The sequence below is a fragment of the Choristoneura fumiferana genome, chromosome 10, assembly GCF_025370935.1.
Source record: "Choristoneura fumiferana chromosome 10, NRCan_CFum_1, whole genome shotgun sequence".
NCBI lineage: Eukaryota > Metazoa > Arthropoda > Insecta > Lepidoptera > Tortricidae > Choristoneura > Choristoneura fumiferana.
In genome coordinates, this window is record NC_133481.1 from 6,637,258 (window position 1) to 6,665,241 (window position 27,984).

The 27,984-nt window shown below is 38.3% G+C and overlaps 1 protein-coding gene across 6 annotated transcripts; it reads left to right on the forward strand.

Annotated features, from left to right (window-relative positions):
- Positions 1 to 2,499: 2,499 nt before the first annotated feature.
- LOC141431953 (nose resistant to fluoxetine protein 6-like) lies at positions 2,500 to 26,030 on the forward strand. Of its 6 annotated transcripts, none has more exons than XM_074093250.1 (14): positions 2,500 to 2,627; positions 4,295 to 4,583; positions 5,664 to 5,898; positions 8,104 to 8,289; positions 8,357 to 8,436; positions 10,100 to 10,299; positions 10,381 to 10,501; positions 14,939 to 15,153; positions 16,019 to 16,194; positions 16,274 to 16,394; positions 16,984 to 17,158; positions 23,764 to 23,906; positions 24,594 to 24,699; positions 25,945 to 26,030. In XM_074093250.1, exons 2-14 carry the CDS (start codon positions 4,388 to 4,390, stop codon positions 26,022 to 26,024), a joined length of 2,034 nt encoding a protein of 677 aa, XP_073949351.1. In that variant the 5' UTR covers positions 2,500 to 2,627; positions 4,295 to 4,387; the 3' UTR covers positions 26,025 to 26,030. The 6 variants fall into 6 exon arrangements, with proteins under 6 accessions (XP_073949351.1, XP_073949354.1, XP_073949353.1 ...); XM_074093253.1 differs by having other exon boundaries at positions 8,245 to 8,289; XM_074093252.1 differs by having other exon boundaries at positions 4,412 to 4,583.
- Positions 26,031 to 27,984: the final 1,954 nt, after the last annotated feature.

Below are 27,984 nucleotides of genomic sequence, written 5' to 3' on the forward strand. Positions count from 1 at the left end.
CAAAAACAATTGAAGTAATGTTACTTTGGCACCTAACGTTAAAATAATGTCAATTGGGTAACGGTAACAAGCCCCAAGATATAAGTAACATTATAATCTAATACTGGTACTGAGTTATTTTTATGATTTTACCAACGAAGGTTAATAATGTGAATTTGGTAACAATAACCCTTAATTTGACAAAATTAAAAAAAAAGTTCATGATACAAACCCGTCGCTAAAAATACAAAAGAAAGTCTTGAATCATGTTCATTGTGGTGAACAATGCAATTTTAAGGGTCATGCCCTACCACCACCTCCTTCACCTTGCACAGTATCAATAGGGAATTAATTTTTCAATTTACCCCAGTCACCTAACACCTTCGCTCTAAGTGAAATTAACATTAATTCAAATAAGCATTTTTTTGTATTAAAAATTAGGTGAGGTAATTTGCAAATATATTTTTCAATAATCCACCAAAATAAAATTTTATAAAAAATATTTTTTAATAATTCTGTAAAAATCAGGTGAAATTGCTATAAGCCTATTTACATCATAATTTACGCGTTTTATATTATGTTCTTTGTAACACATGTAAAATCCACTTTTTTTAAAGGAACTTAAACCCCCGAGCCGCCGAGTCGCGTGCTCCTGAGATGAAGGGCTACGAAATAGCCCGAAACATGTCGAGCTAAACTCGGATTAAGACGTGAGTTATCCGTTATAATATTATTTAATATGAGTGAGTCTCACGGTAGTTTCGTGTTCAAAACTTAAAAAAAGGCTTCATATTTTCTAAAGTAAAAATTAAAAATTAATTAGGTACAATAGTGGCATAAAAGGTAAGTATTTAAGGTTTAGGTATGTCTTTTTAACGTGCCTTGAGACATTTTGTACTTATTTTTGCTGCTCATGTTATATCGGTTTAACAAAATACGTACCTAATTTCCATCCAATCATATCTATTGTTGGATTTTAAATGATAATTATTTACAGCCTTATTCATAAAAAGTTAGAGCCTCCTTGAAGGCTCCTTGAAGGCCCGATGCTAAAAACGTGATTCATAAACGTCTGTTAGCGCTAATCAGTCGATCAAGGCTCTGCTAAAGTTAGAGGACCGTAGACCCTCCTTTATCTCCCTGCTAAGTCACATTTTTGCTCGAAAAAAATCACCTATTTTAGGGTACAATTTTTTTTACCATCTTCCGGAACCAAGTTTTGGTGGATTCGAAAATATAGGTTCTTAAAATTACACGTAAAAGCCGTATACAAAAAATATCCTTATATCGAATTATTTCCAAGAAAACGCTGTAGAATGACCAGGCTAATTCTCTATAAGTACTCTACTCTATAAGACTGTGTTTCCACCAAAAATGTGCGGGGATGTGTTGCGCGCGAGGAACGTGTTTTTCGTGAACCAATTGAAACTTCATTTACCTCGACTCGCTCCACTCAGCTGTTTCCACCAGAGATGTGCTGTGCGAGGATAGGTAAATGAAGCGTTTCTATTTCATCATCATCAGCCTATAGCAGTCCACTGCTGGACATAGGCCTCCCCCAAAGAGCACCTTTGCGCTCTGTCCTCGGCTGGACACATCCAGCTTCTACCAGCAGCCTTTCGCAAATCGTCACTCCACCTGGCCGGAGGGCGCCCTACACTACGTTTGCCAAGACGCGGTCTCTACTCAAGAACTCGTTTACTCCAGCGGTTGTCTGTTCTACGACAGATATGACCACTGCCACTTCAACTTGCTAATTCTCTGAGCTTTGTCGATGATCTTAGTTCTGTGTCAGATAGCCTCGTTTCTATTGGTTCACGAAAAACACATTCCTTGCAACCTTCTCGCAACACATCCTCGCACATTTTGGTGGAAACGCAGCCTAACAGCACTGTTCCCGAGAGCACAGCGCGCGGTTGGCGCGATAACCGAATGAGGGCTATCGCGTATGAATTCGCCACAAGAGGCGCTAGTGTAGCGTGAGGTGTCCGAAATGTCAAATCTCATAGTTTTTGGGTGAGCTACGCAGGTTTATTTATAATTAGAATAATTTTGTGAATATTTTGCAATATCTGAAATTAATTATGGCAAATATGCGTTCCGGGGCAATTAATGTCTGTGTTTTGAGACAGTTTTGTCTTTCGGAAACCTTTGTCCTCCCTTTTTTCCGAACAAAACGGGGACTATGCAACACTGTGGCATGCTCGATATTTTTATGGTACGGTTTTAAGGTGTATTAAATATGATTTTAATCTAAAATTTGTTTTTAGGCCCGTAATAACAGACTTTGAAAGCCATACTTAAAAACCTCACGCAACAGTGCGCCATCTAGTGAGACAAAAAACGATAGCCCTCATTCCAAGCGGGCGAAGCCGCGGGCAAAAGCTAGTAAGAAATACGTATTTTGTGCTATCATTTTCATTACTGGCAAGTAAACGTCAATGAAAAAAAGTTTACTATTGACAAATATTGTCATTTCATTTTTATGTTTCCCATTCGTTTATTGGTGTGTACTTTCAATTTGAATTTATCATAGTTTTTACTAAAGTTACTTTTTTCTTTAATTTCATATTTTACCTACTATCTGTCGTAGAAAAGTATTGTATGCAACATTGTACAATTAAGTCAAGAAAATCTCTTGGCTAGAGGTGGGCAAAATGTGTCACTTGACTGGAAAGAGTGATAACATAGTGATTATTTATCTGCAGCGCACGAGATATTATATATTATTCATTTAGCTCACTAGCTTATTTCACTCAGTATCTGCTACATGTGTCTTTAGTTTATCTACTTATACATACCATTCATAAGTATTTACCCGTGGCTTCGTACGCGACCATTAGATGTTGCAGTTAAACTGAAATTCCGAGATTTTACAAAATTCCCACATCGTAATCTTATCACGTGGCATTATAAACAGCAGTGCCAGGTTTCGTGGCTCATACCCAGCGGATGAGATTTCGAGATTTTATCTCGATCCCATGGGAATACCGGAATAAAAATTACCGTATAAATTATTCCAGATGTCCAGCTGTCTACACCAAATTTAATCCAAAACCGTTCAACCATTCTAGCATAAAGAAGTAGGTACCAAATAAAATTTCCGTGGGAATTCCCGAAAATTACATAGTAGTTTTCATTGACGTTGCATTAAAAATAACTTTTCACTTCTCATGCTCGTAAAGTTCGTGTTTATGCTGTATCTAGGCGACATAAAATTACTTTTTATGCTCTAGTGCATAAAATAAAATCTTCGTCTAATACCAACTCAAGACCAAGGTAATCAGGTGTCAACAGCCACAAACAAAAAAGTTTCTATATATTTTTTAAATATTTTGTCATTTATATAAAACTAAAAATCAATCAAATCAATCATAATAAAATCAGTAAAATTAAAATAATGGAATTATTATAATAATGCATAAAAAATAAAAGGTACATAGAAAGTGAACCATTGTTTCCACTGTTGCTATTTCATTTCCTCGCCATCGAAGTGAAAAGCAGAGTGTAAAACTCGAGCATTAAACTCATTTTCCCCTCGACGTGTCTATCCACCCTCGCCGTATACCTACCGCTTCGGGTGGCTATATGAATGCCTCGGGTAAAATGGCTCGTTTTATGCTGTTGTTGTACAATCTACTATTGCCAAATTCCATGACTCTAAGTCCAGCGGTTGTTATTTCGAGATTTTTTCTCTATACCGTAAGAATATCGGGATAAAAGTAGCCTATGTGTTATTACAGAAGTCCAGATATCTTCATACTAAATTCCATCCAAATTTGTCCCGCCGTTTTGGCGTGAAGTAGTAACAAACACACTTACAAACTTTCCTATTTATATTATTATAAGGATAGTAGGAATTCGTACCCTCACTACAATCTCGCTCTCGCACTCGTCTCGTACCTACTCGCTTGCTTGCTTGCTGACTGACTTAACTCTCTGTGAATTTAAAATATAAATAATGCTGTTCGCATAATGTATAGCATTGTTTGATCTCATTCACATACAATAACAATACAAAGACAAGTGAGTCAGTCGGTAGTGTACTCATTCACTCGCTAAAAATATTAGTTAGTAAGACAAAGAAGGAATGATAATGCGTGTGTGCCTACACACTTACAAACTTTCCTATTTATATTTTTAGTAGGATATGAAGTCAGTGCCTCAGCACGAGCCAGCAGAAGTGGACCTTTATAGTCATCTCATAGTCTACTTTACCTCCGTACTATCTATGAGGCTTTTATAACTGCTGTTGGCTCGTGCTGAGGCACCAACTTCAAACAAGTAGAAAAGTATATTCATGATTTTTTTCTAGTCTGTTTAATTTTTCATTTTTTTTTTACTTTTCTGATACAATTGTTGCATAAAGTACTATTATTATAAACATCATTTCATTGGGTTCCACAATATGGGCAATATAAAATGCCAACAGCTAATGTGTGATATATTATTTAAATATTTTGTAATATTAAGTGTTACTAAATTTGTAAGTTCGTGGCCTAAAGCCGGAAGCCCTAGCAGAGTGTTTGACTATGAATTACATCGGAATGTACTGGATCCGGTGCGCTGCCAACAGCAGCTGAGGGATATGAGGACTTCGGAATGTGAGCTTGACAATTCCTTACAATATGTAGAACACACACATCACGCCTGCATTCCCAAATGGGGTAGATAGAGCACACGAAACGTTACCGTTTTCGGAGCCATTTTTAGCAATTTTACTCGTAGGTTTAAAGTTTGACAAAAACGGTACAATACTGACTTAACCTATATCCTTTGTCGCTTCTTACGACATCCACGGAAGAAATGGAGAGGTGTCATTCTAACCCGACACCACACGGGGCATGTGTATATATGTAGAGAAGAGTAGAGTATTATAATAATGGGGTGACTGTGTAGAGCTTTTGGTGCGTAGCGACACCACAAACTTGCGACCTCCGGGGATACACGTAAACACGTGCGCATTACACACAAGTTAGTGAATTTAGTGAATGGTGAGTCACCGCCTACCAAAATGTAATTCATGGATATTGCAATGGTAGGTGTCCGTTATACAACAGTACAATACAAAGACTCTTTATTGTACACCAGACATAGCAAGCGACACAGAAAACAGATACACAGAGAAAAAATCCCTCCACATCTCAGCCCGGTAATCCTGTCCACAGCATCCCATCTCCGTGGCCCATTTCATTTCGCCTTCTGCAATGTTCCGGCAGTAGATGTGGAGGACTGTCCGCTAGCACATCCTCATAGTGTATAAGGGGATAGACTTCCATAGTTATTTATACGCCTTCGTTGTGCCCAATTTATCTGGGGGCACGGCAGTGCCCCCGCCAAGTCGAGCAAAACAAGAACAAAGGCACGGCCGTACCATACTTTTCTCGAAGCCATTCAGGCTATTTTCAACATTTATTTTCATAATACCAAATGCCTCTTCATGTTGGCTTCGACTCCATGAATGCTTTTCAAATAACCGCCTTCAATTACCAATAATGATGTGGTTATTTAAGAATATACAGCTTATGCCTGCGGCTTCGCCCGCGTGGAATTCGGTTATCAAAGTAGCCCTATGTGCTCTGGCCCATAAACTACCTCTATGCCAAAAAAGTTTGTGAAAGACGGACAAACATACAAACACACACTTCAATATAAATATGGATTCTTTTTATTTTGTGTTCCAGTTTCCGATGCAAGCTTCCAAGTACCGCAGGGTATATTGACAAGCAGCTCGGTCGGCCTGGGCAACTTCCACCAGTGTCTATCAATCAAACAACACGTCAAAGGGAAAACTATAGAAGGCAAATTCTGCATGATTAGCACTAATATCAAAGAAACCAAGACGATGTCCTGGCTCACCGGGACATCCTGGCTACTTGAAACTGGGGTTAAGAGTATCATTGATGGTGTAAAACAGAGGTAGGTATCTAAGTTGTAACAAATATAATGCATATATTTATACTCTAAACGATTATCTGTAATAATAGTTGAGTAAAATTAAATTGCAATACTTGTATGGGGAATTTATCAAAATCATCATCATCATCATCATCCCAGCCTATATACGTCCCACTGCTGGGCACAGGCCTCCTCTTAGAACAAGAGGGCTTGGGCCATAGTTCCCACGCGGGCCCAGTGCGGATTGGGAACTTCACACACACCATTGAATTGCTTCGCAGGTTTGTTGCAGGTTTCCTCACGATGTTTTCCTTCACCGCAAAGCTCGTGGTAAATTTCAAAAATATCAAAATCATTTAGAATTAATCTAAGGGGCGCAGTTAAAAGTAATCCACTCTCTCCCTATCCCGGGTGTGCATCCAAAACAACCCAAATTGCTGTTGATGTAAATTTTCAAACCATTCCCGCTACATTCCCCATATTATACATACATATCGGCATACGTAATTATCTATATTCCGCGCATTCCGTTAGCGTGAGTGGTCTTTTGGAATGAATGAAAACTTTGGCAATACAAATAATAATACTAAAATATTTAATGTCAGATAGCAATACATACATGTCAAATTACAAAATTAAAACTAAATCAAACTAAATGAAATCAATTGATAAAATTAAATTAAATTAAACTAAACACTGTCATTAAATTAACAATATATATAACTAAAAAGAATAAAAAATAATACACTAACCTAAAAATCCCCCCCTGCATCGTGCCCCGTTTAAAAGTCCCCATTATACTGGCTGTATAGCAATGCACACCTGTTGAACCAGCCACGATCCAGATCAGGATCGCACCCCCTATCTCTGAGACGACGACCCAATAGTCTCTAAACCGACGACGCAAGTCAGTAGTCGTGTATAGATTATTTTAGGCACCGTAAGGGTGAAGCCAGAGCAGACCGCTTCTCGGTGTCGACGTCTCCCTAGTTGCTTTCGCGCCCGACCATCCCTAGGCTGGACCTGTCCCCGATGGACGCCGTTCTCCACACAGCAACGTGTGAGGGTATCGGGGCAGACGAGGAGGAAGATGGAGGCACACTTCCATCACCACCAGCACAGCTGCCGCCACCACCGCTGCTCCCCCGCTCCGGCGCCCGTTCCGGGTCGAATCGGAAGGATTTGTGTAGTAGAAAATGACAATTATCTTTTTGACTTAGTAGCATAGCAATCCATCACGCGAAGTGTACGTACTCGTTGAGTTTTCATTGATTTATATAGAGCAGTTAAAACCACCCTTTCTTACTTATTTAAGTTTGACATTTTTCGGAAATTGATTTCCATGGGGATCACATACATTATAATCAAACACGGGAAATTGTTTATAATGTACACTGATGTGTTAAACTTGATGTATAATACATTAGTTATAATGTATATAAATATATATTACTTGATTTTTGCGTAACGGCTACGGAACCCTATCTTAGGCATGTCCGACACGCTCTTGACCGGTTTTTTAAATTGTTTTCTTCCTTCTCTGCAACTCCCATAGACTAATCCCCAACAATATTATACCTCTTATTATAATTTTCGTACATAAGTATTATTTATTATTTCACCCTAATTGTTATGTAGTTTAATGGTTTTTAGAAAATAACCTCAATCCGGGACACTTTCGAAGGCGTGAGGAGGGACCCGGGAGAAGGGGGAGCGGGGTATATTTTGCTCCATAACAAACATGTCCCAGAATACATGGAACGGTCCGGATACATGGAAATACCGACCCTGTTTTTCATGTACACGCCCATAGAAACTGACATGAGCTTCTATGGGTGTGTACATGAAAAACAGGGTCGGTAATTCCATGTGTGGTATTATCCGAGCCGGTGAGCCGGTAAAGTGTGGCACCTGTCAAAACGAACGAGGCGAAGACACATAAATTCTTTTTTGAAGCTTTTTGTTCTGGGCTATAGAACAACCCGTAACCGACCGGACTATCGTAATTTGTCGGTAAAGAAAACTCTTTAATTTTTTTTAATTAATTGATGATACTTAAAAATCTGTTTTTTTTGTTAATTAGAAAGGTTCAATAAAAGTTTCAAGCGTTTCTAAAAATTTCATCCATTCCCAATTGTCCTCCAATGGACAAAGCCATATTTAAAAAAAAAACAACAAGTCAAAATGTTTTTTACGATTTAACTTTAAAAAATTCTGTGATTTCAGGACAGACAAACTTATACATTTTAACGCAGTATCCATTTCGCTGGCATTGTGTATTCCCAAAGCGTGTTCAGTGGATGACGTTTTGGCCCCAATTTTAAACAATAAAAAAGGCCATTTTAACTATGACACAGAATTTTGCAGACTGCGCGGAGACAAGCCGTTGGTTGCGGCTGATTACATCGCCATGTAGGTACTACTAGATGAAGACTAATGTTAATGTGCAGGTGGAGCAGTAACTCATTTTTTTTTCCAGCGCTGTATTTTTACTTATTGGGATCCTGACATTAATGAGTACCACCTATGATATTTGGCAAAGATTCCTGAGGAAAAAAGGTTATTTACTATCTAAATATACTGACTGACTTATATATCAACGCACAGCCCAAACTGCTGAAGCTAAAGACTTGAAATTTGGCACGCATATACCTTGAGTACCGTAGAGGTACACTAAAAAGGGATTTGTTTTTTTAAAGCAAATACAGGAATTTTATATGTAGCATTTGTGATCCTTGAGGGTTGTAAAGTTACATAAAGAAGATAATTTCCGAAATTTCCGCGGGATAGGGAATATTTTTTGTACTAAGTGACTAGCTAATATAAAATAATACTGTGTTGATAGATAGGTGGCAGATGTATTCCTTGGGAATCAAAGAAGTGCACTGAGAAAAGATTTTCCGGAATTCTCATGGGATAGGGAAATATCTAAACTTTGTTTGTTTGTAGGCGGAAATCTCTGAAACTACTAAGCAGATATTTAAAATTCTTTCACCAACAGAAAGCTACATTATTCCTGATTTACATAATCTACTTTTTCTTCAAAAAAATGATAAATTCCCATAGGATAGAAATACGTAAATTCAACATCGGGCTGTTTTTTTAAATTGTTTTAAGTACTAATAGAAGGACAAAGACAAAGACTACATTTTCTTCGGTAAAATGCTAAATTCCCGCGGGATAGAAATAAATAGCTTCAACTTTGAGTTTAATATTTAAATTCTTTCATTCTTTCATTAATAGAAAGCTGCACTATCCCTAATTGAGATAGGCTACTATTTCTTTAGGAAAATGCAAAATTCCTCAGGATAGAAATAGGTAGGTGTACGACTTTGGGGCTCATTTAAGAAATTCTTTCAAATAGAAAGCTACCCTTTCTAAATATTAAGAATTTTATAAATATGTCAAATCAGTTATTTCCATCCCGCGGGAACTTTACACTTTCTCGAGATAAAAATAGCTTATTTCAATCAGAAACGGTGTGGCTTTTTTTTGAATTGCTAAATGTAGAATACACTTATTCCTATTGCTCAGAAATTTTGCATTTTCCCGAGGACAAAGAAGTTAGCTAATGTCAGATAAACTGTAGCTTTCTATTAGTGGAAGTTTTTTTTATAAGAATGAGAAGAATAAGAAGCATTTCACGAAGAAGAAATACACGTGTAAGCTCGCGTATCAGCCTGGTTATATTGACGACGCCGCATAAACGTACCAAAAACATACACATGACTAGGATAGAAAATTACTAGGATAGAACATGACCAAAGCGGAACGTGACTAGTGAGGAACATGACAAAAGCAGATTATGACTAATACCGATCATGACACTCACCTAACAACGCGTCAGCTCATCTTGCGTTAGAAAAAAAAATATACGAATTATCTAATGTCATATTCCTGAAATCATTGTACAATGTACAGACTAAAATTAACCAAAACTTTAATATATAACCGAAGGTTTCGCGACAACCAGTTGTCGGCTAGTAACAGTTTTTTTTTAATATTTTAATGTCATCAACATCGACTTGTTACAGATGAATTACATGTATAGAAGATATTGCCTATTATGATACATACTAAAGCAACGCATCACTAAAACACTATTATTAGAACGTTCCATTTATAATGGTTCCATTCCAGGATTTCCAGGTATCCTCATGGGGCCTGGCGTAATACTATACATAAATTTACTGAGGGGCTCAGAAGGATACATTTTTGTCAGATCCTGTGAATTCTAACGAGTTACTTCGGTGTTTTTCGGTATACACGAACACACATCGTCTCTTGACATTCAGCGCCACCTCAGGTGCCATCGACTGCATCGATGGTATCAGGTCTATCTCCATACTTTGGATCATCCTCGGCCATACCGTCATTGCTAGCATTAACAAATACACCATGAACCTGTTTGATTTCTTTGTGGTAGGTGTCCTTCTATTTACTTATTTATGTTTAGATTTGACGAATTGAGTTTCATCTCATCTGTAATACCTACTTTTTCAGATTTTCGACCAACGAACAAACATGTGGCTTATATCTGGTGAACTTGCAGTAGACACATATTTAGTATTGAGTGGCTTACTGCTAGTTTATACCTCTAAGAGTATCAAGAAAATCAAACAAAGTATGTACCGAAACTTAAAGTCTTCTTAAAAGTAATCCCTATTTTATTTACAAGCTTTTATTTAGTTTCACCTGTCCCGTTGTCTTACTGTCTGTAGTCAAATCTTGCAAGGTAAGTTCATCCAACTTCCAGTATTTGGCATAAATATGCCAAATTTCAAGTCATACATACATAAATACATACATAATAATAAATACATAAATATGTAGGGGAGACCGGGGATAAAATTAACAGCGGGTCGAAAGTAACAACGGCTTTGTAGAGTTATGCAGTGATCAAAAGGGAGATAATGAATGGAACGTCTTTTTTTGTATGTATGCAACGGTGTTAATAGAACAGCTTCTATTAAACTAATATATATGCCATCTTTACAATACCAGCAAATTATGCAAAATCGAGCGACAATTTACAATTAATGGAACTCGGCTTATCAATAAATACTTATATTATCTTCAAAATTGATGACTTGGCGACTAATATTCTAAGTCAGCTACATTTTTTTTGAGCTTTAATATCTGTCTACTAATTTAATCAACATCAAACCCCAATAAGAAGCATCGCAAATAATGACTTAGCAACTAAATTAATAATTCGTCTTCTTTTTAATGAAAATTAGCAACACACCTCGTGGCCGGCTCCGCCAATTTCAGAATACCGGAAGAAGTCACATGTAGTCGCAAGTCGTATGGTCGAGTGAGCGAAGCGAGCCAGCAAGACGGTTCGGAGCAGAAGCGACTTGGATAGGTTAGGTTCAGAAGCTAAGGCTTAACCTTCGATGTAAGGTTTTTTTTATAGCAGCCCAGATAATATTGCTTCAAAAATGATCTTTGCTGTTGGTTTTTAGCCATACTTTTTAATCATTATCCTCGATGTTTGTAAAAAATGATAGATTCGTCCTTTGCCTTTTAGACGTCAAAGCAGAAAAGAAATCCCGCTTTAGCCTTATACAAATAGAGGTGATAATATTAAATTAGAGTCTGTTAAAATTGTTTAATAGATACAATAGATACACTTATTTAAAGTTTAACATTTGTAGACATATTACAAATTTAGTTGCTATAATAATCGTCATGCTGCATGCATGAAAAGTATTTATCGGGCGCTTAAAATTAGTCACATATTTACTAATTGAGTATTAAATTTGAAGGCAGAAATGACAGTTAATAAAAAGCTGCGTTAATTACAACCCTGATCAAAATACCACATGTGACTGTCCAGAGCTAGCAAATACAATTTTCTCAAAAATGTCCGTAAAAGTTGACATTATTCTTTATATATCAGAAGGTGAAGTGCATAGTTTATGGTCAGCGAAAAATTAAAAAGTAATAGTAGATTATTGTCGTGGCCTGGAAGTAGGCAATTGCTGGCTGAGTATGAGTATTAAACGGACGAGCTTGCGAGTCCGTTTAACTAATACGAAGCCAGCAATTGCTATTCCAGCCGAGACTAATATAAAGCTTTTCTCAAAAATGTAGAATAATTCTGAAATAGAATAAACTTTTTCTCAAAATATACCTATTATAAAATTTAATTTTATTCCAATGTTTTTCTTATGCTTTCCCGCCTTTTTTCATTAAGCAGCAGCATTTGCAGGTGTATTTTTCCACCGAAAACACCACAAGCTATTTCAGACCTAATAGAAAAAGTCCGGAGTTCCAACAAAATATCTGATACCGGCCATTATTAGACTTGGCTGTATACGACTTGTGCTAACATTTCCATGGCCTTTTTAACTTTAAAAAAAAAATGTGACTGATTGCAGGCGCGCTAATTCATTATTGTTGAGCTAGCGCGCCTGCAATCGTTTTAACTTTTTAATTTTTCGCTGACCATAAACTATGCACTTCACCTTCTGATATGTAATGAATAATGTCAACTTTTACGGACATTTTTGAGAAAAAAAGATTGCAGGCGGGCTAGCTCGACAATAATAAATTAGCGCGCCTGCATGATTGTCACAATTTTTTTTTAAAGTTAAAAAGGCCATGGAAATGTTGGCACAATTCGTATGCATCCAAGTCTAATGTCCGGTATCAGAAATTTTGTTGAAACAGCTTGTGGTGTTTTCGGCGGAAAAATACACCTACTGTTTTTTTTTAATGAAAAAGTCGGGAAAGCAGGAAAAGTTTTATTGGAATAAAATTAAATGTCATAACATATTTTGTTGAGAAAAATTTACTTATTCTAATTTAGTTTTTTTCCTTTACCATTTTTGAGAAAAGCTTTATATTAGTCTCGGCTGGAATAGCAATTACTGACTTCGTATTAGTTAAACGGACTCGCAAGCTCGTCCGTTTAATTCTCATACTCAGCCAGCAATTGCCTACTTCCAGGCCACGACAATAATCCACTATTCTCTGCTTGTGACCATGTTTGACCCCTGTATCTCAACCTGAATTCAGATTACCACAGAATGAGTGGTATTATAAAATCGTCAGTTATTTTTCAAAGCCTTGTAAGTATAAAAAAAAAGAACTCTACTTTTCAGTAGAAGTGTACACATATACATTTAAAGAGTATAAACAAAAGTTTTATATACCTAGCTATATTCATTTGAGCAAATACATAATAGATAGCGAGTAATCTAAAAATTTTACTTTTGTCCCCAGTCTCCTCTAAATTGCGTGACAATACAATAATATGGTAGTAATATCCTGGTAGTCCGGCCAGGATCGTCTCCCTCCACAGGATGGAACTCTTCAACGGTTAATGGCTTAGATGAATGATTGGTCTCGCGCGCTCGCTCGACTAGACCGCCGGCGTACTTGTCAAATGCGGCAACAAATAGTACGCCGAAATCGGCGTACCTGAGCCCGAGGCGAGTCAGTCGCGTTGCAAACTGTGTGTAATGTGCATGTCCCGAATTTTTGTTAAATTTTGGTCATAAACCGAAGTAAAATGCCAGTTATCGCAGTGAAACTGTTTAATAATAATACTACAAGAAATAAAAAGGACACTGGGATCACATACCATCAGTAAATATCGTATAATTTCGAAATTACAAAATAAAATAACATGAACCCTAAACGCCATTCTGTGTTGCCGCGTACACAAGAATCAAATTCCCCGTGGTTGAGATTTTAATAAATTGAATTTTATTGTTATCATCATTAAATGATGATAAATTTTAATAACTTATTTTATTTAAGTATCTAACGTAATTATTATATATACATAACCTAGTTCTATATTATTTAATGTTTATCTTTGTGATATTATACACTGAAGGTGTATAAATTGTTACCCGACACTATTTAATTAAGGGGTGAATGTGTCTTAAAATTAAAAATGTTTTTCGTCTTCCCAGTCAAAAGCCCGATCAGCTGATTTACTTAGGTATTACGGGAAACGAAAAAATTGTTTTTTTTTCGTATTTCTACCCATTTTCCTGAAATGTTAACTTTTTACCCGACTGCCCGAAGGAGGGTTATGTTTTTCAAGCGTATGTATGTATGCATGTACCTATGTATGTATATTTTGTAAAAAAATATTTTTATTTTAGTCTTAATTAACCTGTACATTATTATTAGGTTTAACTATAGGTGCAACGTGTTAAGTACGCAAAACTTCTTAGTTGGTGACTCAGTCCATGAATTTTCAGTAATCATTTGTAAATATTGAATGTCCTTAAATATATATATATATATTTTAATTAAAAGTGAGGCCTGATCATTGATATACCTACATCATACCTACCATTTTTTTAAAGAAGAAACCTACGCCTAACCTATACACAAACATATTAATATATTCACTCTTAATTACTTCTTAATTTCTAAGTATTTCCCAAGATACATTTTGTAACCAGTAACTTAATAGACCACAGAATAATTTATTTTCCCAATAATTCGGGTAACAGTGTAGCAGCTGGCAACACAATTCGTCACGCACACTAGCATCCTTGCAAATCGTCTGACACCGTTCTTACGCACACTACAATATTGAGTTGCCGCATTCACGAACGTTTTGTTTTTAGTTAGGGCGGTATCTAGTCAAGCGAGCGCGCGAGACCAATCATTCATCTAAGGGTTAATGGTATCGACTTGAAATTTGGTATGCAAATGTAGTTTGGGTAAATGCAAGTAAAGTTGACAAAAACTACAGTCAGCAAAATGCTTGTATTAAAATATAAAAGTGGTACTGTATCGGCCGATATATACACCTACTATTTTATGTCGTTTAAATCAAGTTAAAATTTTGAATAAGGGCAAAAAAATATATATTTTGTAGTGTAGTTTAATTTAGTGGTAATTTTATCTGTTTCACAGTCCTAAAGCGTATCCATCTGTCAACATTACTTCAAGTTCCGCTTCCAGGGGAGAGGAAGAGAAATAAGGAGTGAATTAGCCGCTTACAGACACAGATCGAATTCCACGCGGGCGGCGCCGCGGGCATAGCTAGTTTTCAACTTGCTTTTACAAAAACTTGCTTTTACAGTGCAACTGTTGAAAAATATTCACGTTTTCTACCTCCAACGACTCCTGCGCATGTTTCCGCTGCTCGGGTGCGTGGTGCTGCTGCAGGCATCTGTCTTTCACCACATCTCTGACGGCGCTAACTGGCATTACATGGCCGAAAATGTACTATTTTGTCGTCGATATTGGTGGACAGCACTGCTCCCTGTTCTAAATATAGTCAACCCTACACAACAGGTATGAATGCAAAACATAGCAAAATCCAAAACTGTGTGATCTTTCTGGTCAAGTAGGTCTTGTTGTTACCAAAAACAATAAAAGTGAATAGGATTTAATCAGTGGGGCATGATTCTTGCTTCGAATACTTACAAATATATTAAATAGGCATTTAAATATATAGGGAATATCATCATCATCATCTCAGCCTATATACGTTTCACTGCTGGGCACCGGCCTCCTCTCAGAATGAGAGGGCTAGGCTAGGATAGGTAGTATATTATAGGGATTGAATTCAGAACGAGGAGATCCGACAGAGAACTAGTCATCGACATAGCTCACCGGATAGGTAAGGTACCCAAGCAAACTGAAGTGGCAGTGGGCCGGCCATATCAGCTGAGGAACCGTTAACCGCTGGACTAAACGAGTTCTTGAGTGGAGACCGCGAAACGGCAAACGTGGCGTGGGACGCCCTCAGAAAATGAAATGAAAAATGAAAATCAAAAACAATATTCGGGACACACAAATATAAATTATAGATACAGCAAAAAAACATAATAATAATAAAGTTAAATAAAATAAAATGAGAATACAAAGTACAAAAAATAATTAAAAATACTTATTTCTTGTGCCCGAAATGGTCCCGCCTCAGCATAAAATGCGGACTCCTTTGGTGGAGCCAGCGCTGGTCTTCCGGCGAGACCATAAAGACAGACTAGGTGAAGCAATGATCTTCGCAAGGCGGCTGGCAAGAACTGGTTAAGAGTGGCCGGGAATCGTGCCCAGTGGCGTGCAATTGGAGTGGCCTATGTCCAGCAGTGGACTAAGTTAGGCCGATGATGATGATGATGATGATTTTTAACATACCGTTTTTCTGGATTTCCAGTGTTTGTCGCACTTATGGTACCTGTCAATGGACGTTCAGCTGCACGTTATTTCACCGTTGGTGCTTTTCTGGGTGCTGGGCAGCTCCAGATCTGCGTGGAATGGACTCATAGTTGGACTTACAACATCGCTGACTGCAGCTACCGTTTATTGCTTTTTAAACGATTTCACATCGGAGTGAATATTTTAAGCAATTTTCAATCAAATTTCATATTACTTACATAATTAGTATTTAGATTTTTTTACTCCTTTCAAGGTATGATAACCATGTGTATTACCACACAAATACGATGACGAGAGCTCCGCCGTTTGTTATTGGAATGATTTTTGGATATATTCTCCACATTAATCGAGGAAGAAAACTTAGGATACCCTTTGTAAGTAGGTCTTCAGTACTTACTTTTAATCATGTTCATCATCATTGAAGGGCCCTTGATGCAGGTGGTAGGACCTTGTGCAAGGTCCGCCCGGATTGCTACCACCGTCTTGCTCGCTAATCCTGCCGTAAAGCAGCAGTGCTTGCATTGTTGTGTTTCGGCGTGGAGAGTACGACAGCCGATGAAATTACTGGCACTTGAGGTATCCCATCTTAGACCTCTAGGTTGGTTACCCCTGGTGTTGCAGATATTTATGGGCGGTGGTGATCTTTTACCATCAGGAGACCCACTTGCTCATTTGCCCTCCAGTCGAATAAAAAAAAAGAAGAAAAAAGAAAAAAAAGAATGTAAACACCGCTAAATTCGGACTTCAGCGGTGTTGTTAGATAAGATAAACGACGATTTACTTAGTGCTTATGGGACCAATTGAAGGTGTTCCTATACGAACGAAAAATTTCAAATCGGTTCAAAAGTAACGGAATTCTGAGAACAAACGTAAAAAAAATTACAACCGAATTGATAACCTCCTTTTTTTGAAGTCAGTTAAAAAGAGGATAGTAATGTTTTGGGTTGTGTTTTGATTTTTTAGTGGTCCGTGAGTCTTGGTTATCTTGCAGCGTGGGCGACGTCATTGTATTGTATAGATGTACTATATTTAACCTGGCATGATGAACTCCTGGACAAATTGAACCGGTCTTTCATGAAATCCTTGTGGGGAGTGTCAGTTTGCTGGATAATTTTCGTCTGTGTCGTGGGATATGGAGGTGAGAAACAGTTCGAGCTTTAGACGGTTGAATTATCTTCAGTAAAGTAGAGCTGGTACAGACGGACAGCATTTGAACAGCTCCCCAGCTGCAAAATGGCAGTTCGAATGCAGTCTTGATTCGGTTTGTGTAACAGCAATACGACTGCAATAGAACTGCGAGAGGGGGCATTGTAGTTACAATGCAGTTGTACAATGCAGTCGTTCCAACTGCAAATACAACTGCATTACGACCGTGCAGCCGGCTTGCATTCGGTGTGCGATTGACAGGACTGCACTGCACGGCAACTGCAAGCGGATTGCACAGTCGGTTTGCAGTTTTGATGCAGTTGGTGTAACTGCACTCATACTGCCATTTTGCAGCTGTGTTGCAGTTCCAATGCTGGCCGGCCCGTAGTAGATAGGTCGTATTTCGAGAAAATGTAATACAATTTACCATCACCGCACCAACAGTACCTTAATAGCAAAATATCCTTACTAGTGCAGTTTCATGTTGGCTTAAATAAGTCTTAATTACTTATTTTTTTCATTATTTCTGAAAAATCTGTCGAGTAGGTACCTACTATTCTTCTAAAATAATCCCTACTTCCCTACTATTATATTACAATGTTAAAGTAACTCTGTCTGTCTGTCTGTTACCTTTTCACGCTTCAACGGAGTCCCGAGGAAGGACATAGGCTACTTTTTATCCCGGAAAAATGCATAGTACCCGCGGAATAGCGATATCTAGTTTAAAATAAATGAAGTTTTAGTAAATACTGACAGGAATTCATCATGAATACCATGATAATATCGTCGCTCGGCAGGCAAAAGTACTAAAGCGACACTTCGTCAACTTTACAGGAGAGCGATTTAAAGTTTTTTTTTTACGAAAAAAATCATAACTTTTTAACCAGACAACCAATTTTAAAATTTCCAGGAATATATGACACATAATGTAATAGACTATAATAAGGTTTAATAATTCATAGCAAAATCCACTGGTTTAGGAGATAAGTGTCGCTTTAGTAAATTGTCCCCTAGTCATCGAGCAAATGCAATCAGGCAAAAAGACTAAACGTAAAAATTGACCTCAAACGTCATATTTCAAATTAACTTATGTGATTTTACGTCTCAATAAATTTAGCATGTTTTTACTAACAACACACATTTTATTTCTTATCAAACTGTTCATAATGCTGATTTACCAAATTGCAAGGGAAAAAATATTCCAAAGTACCTACTGAACAGAAATTATATAAATAATATTAATTAATTATAATAAATATTAATCATATGCTAAAATTTCAATAACTTAACGTTAACTGTTACTAACACTAGACTTTTATTAATATTATAAGGTAATTAATCACAAAGGCACCATCTGATTTCTAACAAAATGCACAAAAGGTTTTTTTCACTATTATTTTTTGAGGTATTTTGATCATTATCATGTCCTACTATTTTTGGTGTATATACACAGCATACGCTTAGGTTTAAGGATGAAATAATACGTAAAATACCTTAATTTATTCTGTAGGTAATAACTTTAATTAGCATTTCAACTAAAACTTCAGAACATTTTTTTCTATGTTATGCAAATAAATCATTCATTCAACATTATAGTACTTATTAGTACCTAATAAGTAAGAAACCTGAATAACAAACTCATGCGTCATGGTTGCTATAGCAACTTTAGATATATCATTGGTCTATATAACGATTAAGAAATATAATGCACTATTGGTACAACAACATTTGTTATATTCTCATGATCTAACTATTCCGGTATCATGGACTTGTTGTACTTGTTGTACCAAACTATTAATATACTAAGGGCTGTTTCACCATCCATTGATTACTGTTAACTGGTGGTTAGGTGTGATGCCGTCTCTATTTGTTTTGTTCGAATAGACTCAATAGACGGAGACGGCATCACATTTAACCGTCGGTTAACGCTAATCAATGGATGGTGAAACAGCCCCTAACAGTAATATGGTATAATGCCAAATGAAACGTCGTGAGACCTTTGCTGAGATTTAAGGACTGCGCTAAGTGAGATATGGCCGTCTTCAAAATTGACCACCTAGACTGAGAAAAGCTTGCGGAAAAATGCACTGATTGGTGCAGACGTGTGTTGGAGGGCCGCAAGTATTGCGATGAAGGCTTGCCTGACAGAAACGACACCAAGGCCGTTCTGCATCAACATCCGCAGACTTCGCTTGTCAGAGATGTGGACGACATGTCGCTCTCGCATCGGTCTAGTCAGCCACCAAAGACGTTGTGCACAGGCAACACGCCAAAATTCGTCTGGAACAGACGCGTAGGCCTGATTGATGGTATAATATATGTGATATAACCTATGTTCGATATAACGTTCAGTGGGGTATAATGAATTACTGGTATTTATGCCAAATATCTTTTATTCTAGTGAAAGTATATCTAAAGTTGTTATACTGGTCATAACACACCCTGATGGCCATTCGGTTCCACCATGGAGCCGCAGCAAACATCGCAGCCCAGGCGGAGAGCTACTGCCACCCGCAATGAGTCGTTGTCTAAGACTGTTCCCAAATAACGAACAGGCAACGCCTATAACCACGTTCCCGCTTTGACTTTTGATGCCGACTTCAGCCTGGCCAAACCCACCCCAGTGGTTACACCCACAGGCCGTGCTAGAGCGTCCCTCGTCATCCCAAACTCATTGTATCTGCGGAGCCCCGTGCAGTGACGCCAGTCTCATTCGGCTCGCCAGTGCGTCATCCACATACGAAATGGTATTGGTAACCTTTATGAGATTTAAAAATTTAAGAGATAAGGCCACCAACTCCATGTGCCGATCCGAGGAACGCTGGCAAGCCCACATCCGCCGTACGCCGCAAACCGAGACCACCGTTACATATGGGCAAGGACGCTTGGACCCATTGCTCATCCGCAAGGGACACGTTCAATACAGTCTCCTTTGTATCTCTCAACGTGACGTCAAAAGAAGAAGTTTTACCCGAACACAACCATTGGAGTGGTTTTCAAAAATTGGTTATTTTTGGAACTGCGAAACACATTCGTAACAGAGTCAAGATGAGATGGGTATTAATACTCTTCAAACGTTCCTGGGCGAGCAAAATAGACGCTTCCTGGTCTCTAGTGCACTAGAAATGGCCTCTTGGAAAATAGAAGAACCCAAGAGGGTAAAGGTCTCGTGTAAAAAGCCCTTTGAGACCAGGAAGAAAGACCTTAAAGAAGTTAAAGAAGGAGAACAGGCGGTGTTCTGTCCCATATTCGCCTTCAGTCCTATACCTCTCAAGGGGGGGGGGATAAGGAAAGCCAAGTCCTGCTTTACGACCTTAGGCTCCTTAGGTGCCATCATCTACGAGTAAATACCAAATATTAAGAGGTGATTTTCGAGACGACAGTGCTTCATGAATAGTAAGACTGAAGGTAAGCGGTCCAAGCTGATCTCCCTACTGCGCACCCACCTGCGAAAGAAAATCGCCGTAGACAAGGTTAGAAGAAGAATGAAAGACCTGGTGTAAAAAAGGTACAGGGTGGGAATGTATTTTTTCACTTCGCCCAACAGAACATCCTCTCGCCAGTATTGGACGCGTTCTTGAGATCCTACTTCAAGACGACACAGTCTGGATTTCCGGGTTCCGTGACGAAAGTGCGTGTTGTGGATCGTGACCTCAGTGTTCCAAAACCCAGCTGAAAATGAGCTGGTCGAATTCCGTCTAAGCCCACGGCTGACCCATTATGGAATGACCCTAGTGCTCGCACCACATCCTCCAAGTTTACCGGCAAGGCTTGAATGGACCGATCCGGCTCCCGAGGGAAATTTAACGTGCGGGACGCGGGAGGATGCTTCGAACACAAGCGTCTCAAGACCCGGAGGTGCTACCGAGTCATCAGGCGAACGGCCCCCACACACCGGCCTCATATACTTTGGACTCTATAGTCTTAAGGACAGAATGCGACCTGGAGGAAGCCTGCCCGTCACTACTAAATTCAACCAAGTCCCATGTTCAAGTTTGGTCTCAGTTTGCGGCGTGTGGAGAATGTGGGCTTGCCAGTCTTCCTCGCATCAGCACATGGAGTTATTATAGTGGCCTTGTCTCTTAAAATTAAAAATTCTCATGAAACCGTTTGTGCATGGTGCACTGGCGAGGTGGACGGCTCGACACCTAATAGCGTCGCTGCCTCGGGCTCCGCTGATATAACGAGTTTGGGATGACGTGGGGGCTAGAGACGCTCTGGCACTTGTGGGTGGGTGTGCCACTAGGGTGGATTTAGCCAGGCTGAAGTCGGTATCAAAAATCAAAGCGGGAGCGTGGTTATGGGCTTTGCTTGCTCCTTATTTGGAAATACTTCTGGACAACGACTCATTGTGGGTGGCAGTAGCTCTCCGCCTGGGCTGCGATGTTTGTGTGCCTCATAAATGCATCTGCGGCTCCATGGTGGAAGCAAATGGCCATCAGGGCTTAAGATGATCGGTATAACAAATAACACATAATTTCACAATATTATGCTATAAGTATTTAGTAGTATAATGTGTAGATATAATTTAGTTTTCTTTATGAAATCGTTGGAGTTGCAATTCTAACCTAACCTAGTTTTCAGGCAGTTTCGTTTCTTGATAGGGTCGCAGTTCTAACCTAACCTACTTTTTTGGCATAACACATTATTATTATAATAGTATTACGTATTCCAGATTATACCAATAATTCATTATACCCACTGAAAGTTATATCTACCAATAATATATCTAAAGTTGTTATACCTAGCCACCGGTACGCACCCTGGCCATTTCACGCGTTGAGTTCTTGTCGGTGTTCAGGAAAATTTCCGCGCTACTACGCTCTCTTTGACATACTGAAGAGGGCTTTAATATCCGCCAACATCCTCTGCGTTCTGGAGCCTCCGGTCCTCTGTCGAACCGACAGCAAAAGGCCAGATGGCTTAACTTTAGTGCCATGGCAGAACGGGAAGTGTTTGCTGTCGGACGTTACGTGCGTTAGTACTTTCGCCGCCTCGCACCTCAGCTGAATAGTCCGCGGCAATCCGCGGTGGATTTTGCGGTCAAAAAACGGCAGAATTATTCGGCACTATTATTTTGTTCCTCTTGCGTTTGAGGCGATTGTTTACATTCGGGAAGTGGGACGTCGAATTACGGAAAGGGGGTCTCACGCTCACGCCCGCGCGGATTCGTTCCCTGGTGCAAAGATTGTCTATCGCCATTAAACGTGGTAATGCGGCCAGTTTGATGGCTACCTTTGCGCCAGGGACAACTCGAGGGGGCCTTCTGGACTAAACTTAAGCTATTTATGTAACATTAATAAAAACAAATTAAAACTTCTAACTCTAAATTTCAAATACTTAGGGCCGAACATCATCTTTATTCGATGCAAACAGAACCGTAGCGATAAAATTATAACTACAAAATTTTGAAATAGATTTACTATTGAGGTTGCCTGGGAGAGATCCCTTAAAGGGATAAGTCCGCCTTTGTACAAGTATCTCAAAGTTTGTCAATTGTGTTGTGTTTCTTTTCTTTTGTACAATTAAGAGTTTACATACATACATACTATTTTCTTTTATCCTTTGGCAACATAAAAAGAACTTAAAGTTTTAAGGAATAATAATCATTATAATTTATAAATAAAGTTATAAATCTTAAGAAAATATGATGTTTCTATATACCAAACATCGAATTGCAATGATATTTTACTACGTATATATACTAAACACTTTTTTAATACACGATAAAGGTCAAGAGTAATGACTAATTTCACCAAATCTATAATATTTCGTGAAGTTTTTTTGCTAATCCTGTTTGAATGTATGCTTTTGTATATGTTAAAATGGCTAAAATGCCAAACGTATGTTTTAGTTTTTAAGAACAAATAGCTAAATTCTTATAAATGAATTCTTATCAATACAACCAAACGACTAAAGGTGTATAAAACTTCAACTCGGGAGGGCATAATTACTGAAGTGACAAAGGTATTTTTTTTTTTTTTGCACAAAATACTAAACGTCCAACATTTGCAAACTAGAAAAATGGCAAAAGACTGAACGACAGTAAATCGAAAAATGGCAAAAAGGTAACAGTACTAAAATGAAAATAATGAAAGTGATGCTGCATTAAGTAATTTGCTTCCCAAATTTAAGCGTTTTTTGAAAGACTAAAGCGCCAAAAAAAGTTAAATTTTGCTCCAATCGCTTTGAACCTAGACAGTTCGATGCAGAAAAATTCGCTGATTCTGGTGATATGCATAACTCATTTTAGCCCAAAGTGTCGCTTAGTACTTTTGCCTGCCGAGCGACGATATATTTGTTAACAATACATTTTTAATTACAAATAGGTTACTTTATTATGAGGGAAAAATAGCGAAACTTTAGAAAATTATTATGTGGAATGTGGAAGATATTGAGATGCTGTCTCTGTTAACTATTTTTAAACGCAGTAGAAAATTACAGGAACTCAACAGAGAGGCATAGTTATTGTTGCAACCGGGACTTAAATGCTCTTAAATGCTACTAAATTATGGCAATAATCACTGTGAGTGAAAATCGCCAAAGTTACTTTGATGAAACGGCCCTAAATGATGTTGGAATTGTTGACGCTTTCAGGTCCCATAAATTGGTTTCTCTCGCTAAAGCTATGGAAGTTCATGGCTCGTATCTCCTACGCGATGTACCTGTTCCACTACTCCGTGCTCTACTCCATTTTTGGTGGCATCGTCACCCCCTTCTACTTCAGCCTGGAAAGCCTGGTGAATACCCAAAACGAGATTTTGAGTAACAATCCTAACTATGTTACACGTAAATACGAAAATTTGTATACACATACATACAAATTTTCGTATTTACGTGTAACATAGTTAGGATGTGTAGGTGTGTGTCTGTCTGTGTGTGTGTGTGTGTGTGTGTGTGTGTGTGTGTGTGTGGCATGGTTGTTTTTAATGCAATGTTTAACATTGACATATATGTACCTTAAGGCAATAGACAGGCTGTTTGGAACAAAACGCGCGGCGCATCATTCAACATTATTACTTTGACACAACCTCTGTCATGGACGTCAACAAACTATAGTAAAAAGTTGACAAAACCACTCTGTGAACAAATTTTGTAAGCCGTTTTAATATAAGAAACATGCAGTCTATACATGGATGCCGATGAATGACAATGAAAACCACGATGTAATTTTCGGGAATTATCACGGGATTTTTTGTTTGTTACTCGTACCTTCTTCACGCTAGAATGGCTGGCCGGATTTGGATGTAATTTGTTATGTAGGTAGCTGGACGTCTGGAATAACACTAAGTCTACTTTTTATCCCGTTCGAATTCGGTTCAAAATAGCATTAATTTAGTGAATACATTACGTTTTCATGCACGAGCTTTTTGGACTTTAGTTTTGAGTCGTTTCAAAAATATATCAAAGATGTTTAATGTCCTTAGTTCTTGGTGTTTGCAAGCGCAACGGCATACACGGTGATCTGTTCGACGGCCGCATGCATCCTCGTTGACGCTCCTTGCTCTACGCTGCAAAAACTCATACTGAAAGGTATTTTTTCACTTCATTTAATTACTAGCTTGTCCATTATTTTTATTACCCCGACAGCTAAGGAGTGGAAAGTGGAATGCTCTGCCAGATTCTGTGTTCCCTGATCGCTACAATCTGGCCGTCTTCAGACGTGATTCATCATGTCAGCCGAAAGACGTCCACTGCTGGACATAGGCCTCCTCCAAGGCTCTCCACTCAGACCGGTCTTGTGCTTTCCGCATCCAACGCGATCCCACGATCTTAACCAGGTCGTCGCTCCATCTTGTTGGAGGCCTACCGACAGCTCTTCTCCCGGTTCGTGGACGCCATTCGAGAACCTTCTGACTCCATCGGCCATCAGTCCTGCGAGCAATGTGCCCCGCCCACTGCCACTTCAGTTTCGCAATTCTTCGGGCTATGTCGGTAATCATCATTTCTGATTCTATCCCGCAGAGAAACCCCGAGCATAGACCTCTCCATAGCCCCTTGAGTGACTTTGAGCTTCCTAATGAGGCCCATCGTTAGCACCCACGTCTCAGATCCGTACGTCATCACTGGCAAAACACACTGGTCAAAGACTTCAAACACTGCGTTAATTTGGACGAAAAGACACTGCGAAGCTTCCCGAACGCTGCCCAGCCGAGTCGGATTCGACAAGTGATCTCTTTCTCGAAGTTGGACCTACCTAACTGGACCATTTGTCATACCACGTCATACATAGTCCTCAACAACTTCGAGCGCAGAGCCTCCGACTATTACGGGCCTCAGACGTGATTGTCAAACGCAAACCCATTTCTGTGAAAAAATACTAGCTGTTACCCGTGACTTTGTCTGCGATGAATTTGTTTATCGCTATCCCGCGGGAACTATGCAATTTTCTAAAATGTTAACCATCCCCATGTCCTTCACAATGTCTCAAACTATCTCCATACTACATTTTATCTGAATCGATTCAGCGGTTTGAGCTTGAAGAGGTAACATAGAAAGATTACGATTTTTTCTTTGCAAGATTCCGTGTCATTTTCCTGACGTCAAACATTTTGGATGTTTTATTAAAGTAACTATCCCTTAGTGTTAATAATTTCTTGACAAGCTGATTTCTTGTCAATTTCATGACGGGACAACTTTTTGAGAAATTCAAAGACGACTAAGAAATTTTGTGCGAATGGCGGTACATTGCCGCCTGTGATCGATTTATAAATTCATAGCACATTGGCAACGTCGAAATGAAGTTTAATCCAAATTATTTGTTCTATGCCTTTCCAGCACTGACGTCAACTGCCAAATCTGCGACAGCTGAGAAACCTGCAGCAGCATCGCCTCAGAAAGAATACATCGTCGTATAATCTTTCCTAGTAATAAATAAAAACATTTAAATATTTATAATAATACGAAATGTTATTTTATTTTATTTACGAAATAAATCAATGTTTTCTACAAGTAATCGCTTTATTTTGTAATTATAGTTATCTATTTTAATAATACTTGAGTAACATGACTGAGAAAAATTTTGTTATCATTCTTATATATAAAAATAAATCCCTATTTCCCTTGGTCACGGCATCACGCGTGAACGGCTGGACTGATTTCGCTAATTCTCTTTTTGTTGTGTTTGCTATTGTCAGGAGAAGGTTCTTATAAAAGAAGATTTAGAAAATAATAAAAAAAACTACATCGGGGGCGAGGCCGCGGGCATCAGCTAGTGAGTAGTAAACTCACAGAAATTAAATGTCATTCATTGTTATTGAATCAGATATGCCATCTTATGCTAAACCATCAGTGTAAGCCTTATACCCGGTGGGCCCTGTAACAGGAGCAAAAAAATAAAACACAAGTTCTGCTACTCAAATGGAACAACTTTAGTTCTGCAACTTTCAAAAATTAAGTAATTTTATCATTATGATTTGTTTATGATTATTTCAAACATATTAAATGGTAATTTCAATGTCTAACATGAATCTTGTCAACGAGTGGCGACACAAGGCTAGTACACGTCTACTATAAGGGGTTTTCCTTAAGGATTGAAGAAACTGTTGAAGTAATCGTATTATTTTTGTTTATACCTATTATAAATTTTTAGATGAAAATACGAGTAAATACGTTATCAATCATTCTATGTTACCATATAGGTACATACTTTTTATTTTGATTATATATTTCTAAATTAATCATATTGTTTTGTTTTTACTTAATAAAAAAAATAGAGTAAAAATAGTCTTGCAACATAGTATATAGGCATAAATAGTAGGTACGCTGAATAATGACTAACGTATCGTATACGTAGGTTATCAAGAAATCTGAAACAAGTTATCAAAAAATCGATTAATGCGTATATCTAATTCTGAACGAGGCGCGAGGATGTGAATATTTCACGCTTTCCTAATTAGTGTCACATGTGTATTTGTGCAAGTACAATGGCTTATTTATGGCTTATTATGATTAGTGTATCGGTGGTCGGTGCACGAGATGGCCTGTTTGACGATGACCTTTACCAAAATGTGTTGGATCAGGAGTTGTGCCAGGAACAACTAGGCGGCATGAGGGCATTTGAATGTGAGTACAGAGTACAACAAATATTTAGAAATAGATTGTTGACGACGTGTCAGTTTTAGTATACTTAGGTACCTACCTAGCCCTCGGCAATTAATCCTGTTTGATTTTTATAAGGAACTCGAGGTCTGAGCACAGCAGTGAGATAAATAATAGGCAAGAGGTGAATTTCAAATGATTGGGTTAATTTAACTGAACACCCCTAAGAATGTTTTTCTGGATTGTTTAATTATGGTTAGTAATATGTTTCCATTGGTCGATTTTCAAAGTCTTGTCTCAGACTATGATTAAAAAAGCCGCTGAAAAACCTCCACAAGAGTGTTTAGTCAAACTACCCCATCTATCTGCTAAAATATTCCGAATAATGTATATCCATCAAATTTGAATAGACTGAACATTGGTCTGGAAGTTCATCATCATCAAACAGCCGTAAAACGTTAACTGTTGAACAAATAACGTCACATAATTAACGACAATTCACCAAATGCATCCACCTGTTCCCGCAACTATGACGATGTCGTCAGTCCATCTAGTTAAAGTAGTTAGCTTCGTCTCCCCGCAGTTTGGAAGTATGTATCGTAATTTTTCATATTCCTGATTACAGTCTACGACGCCAGTTTCGTATTCCACAAGGTCTGCTGACAGGAAACTTCGTGAACCTCGGCAACTATGACCAGTGTCTCCGTATAAACCAGGAGACGGAATCAGGCAGAATCCAAGGCAAATACTGCATGATAGGGTTCACTGGACAAGAAG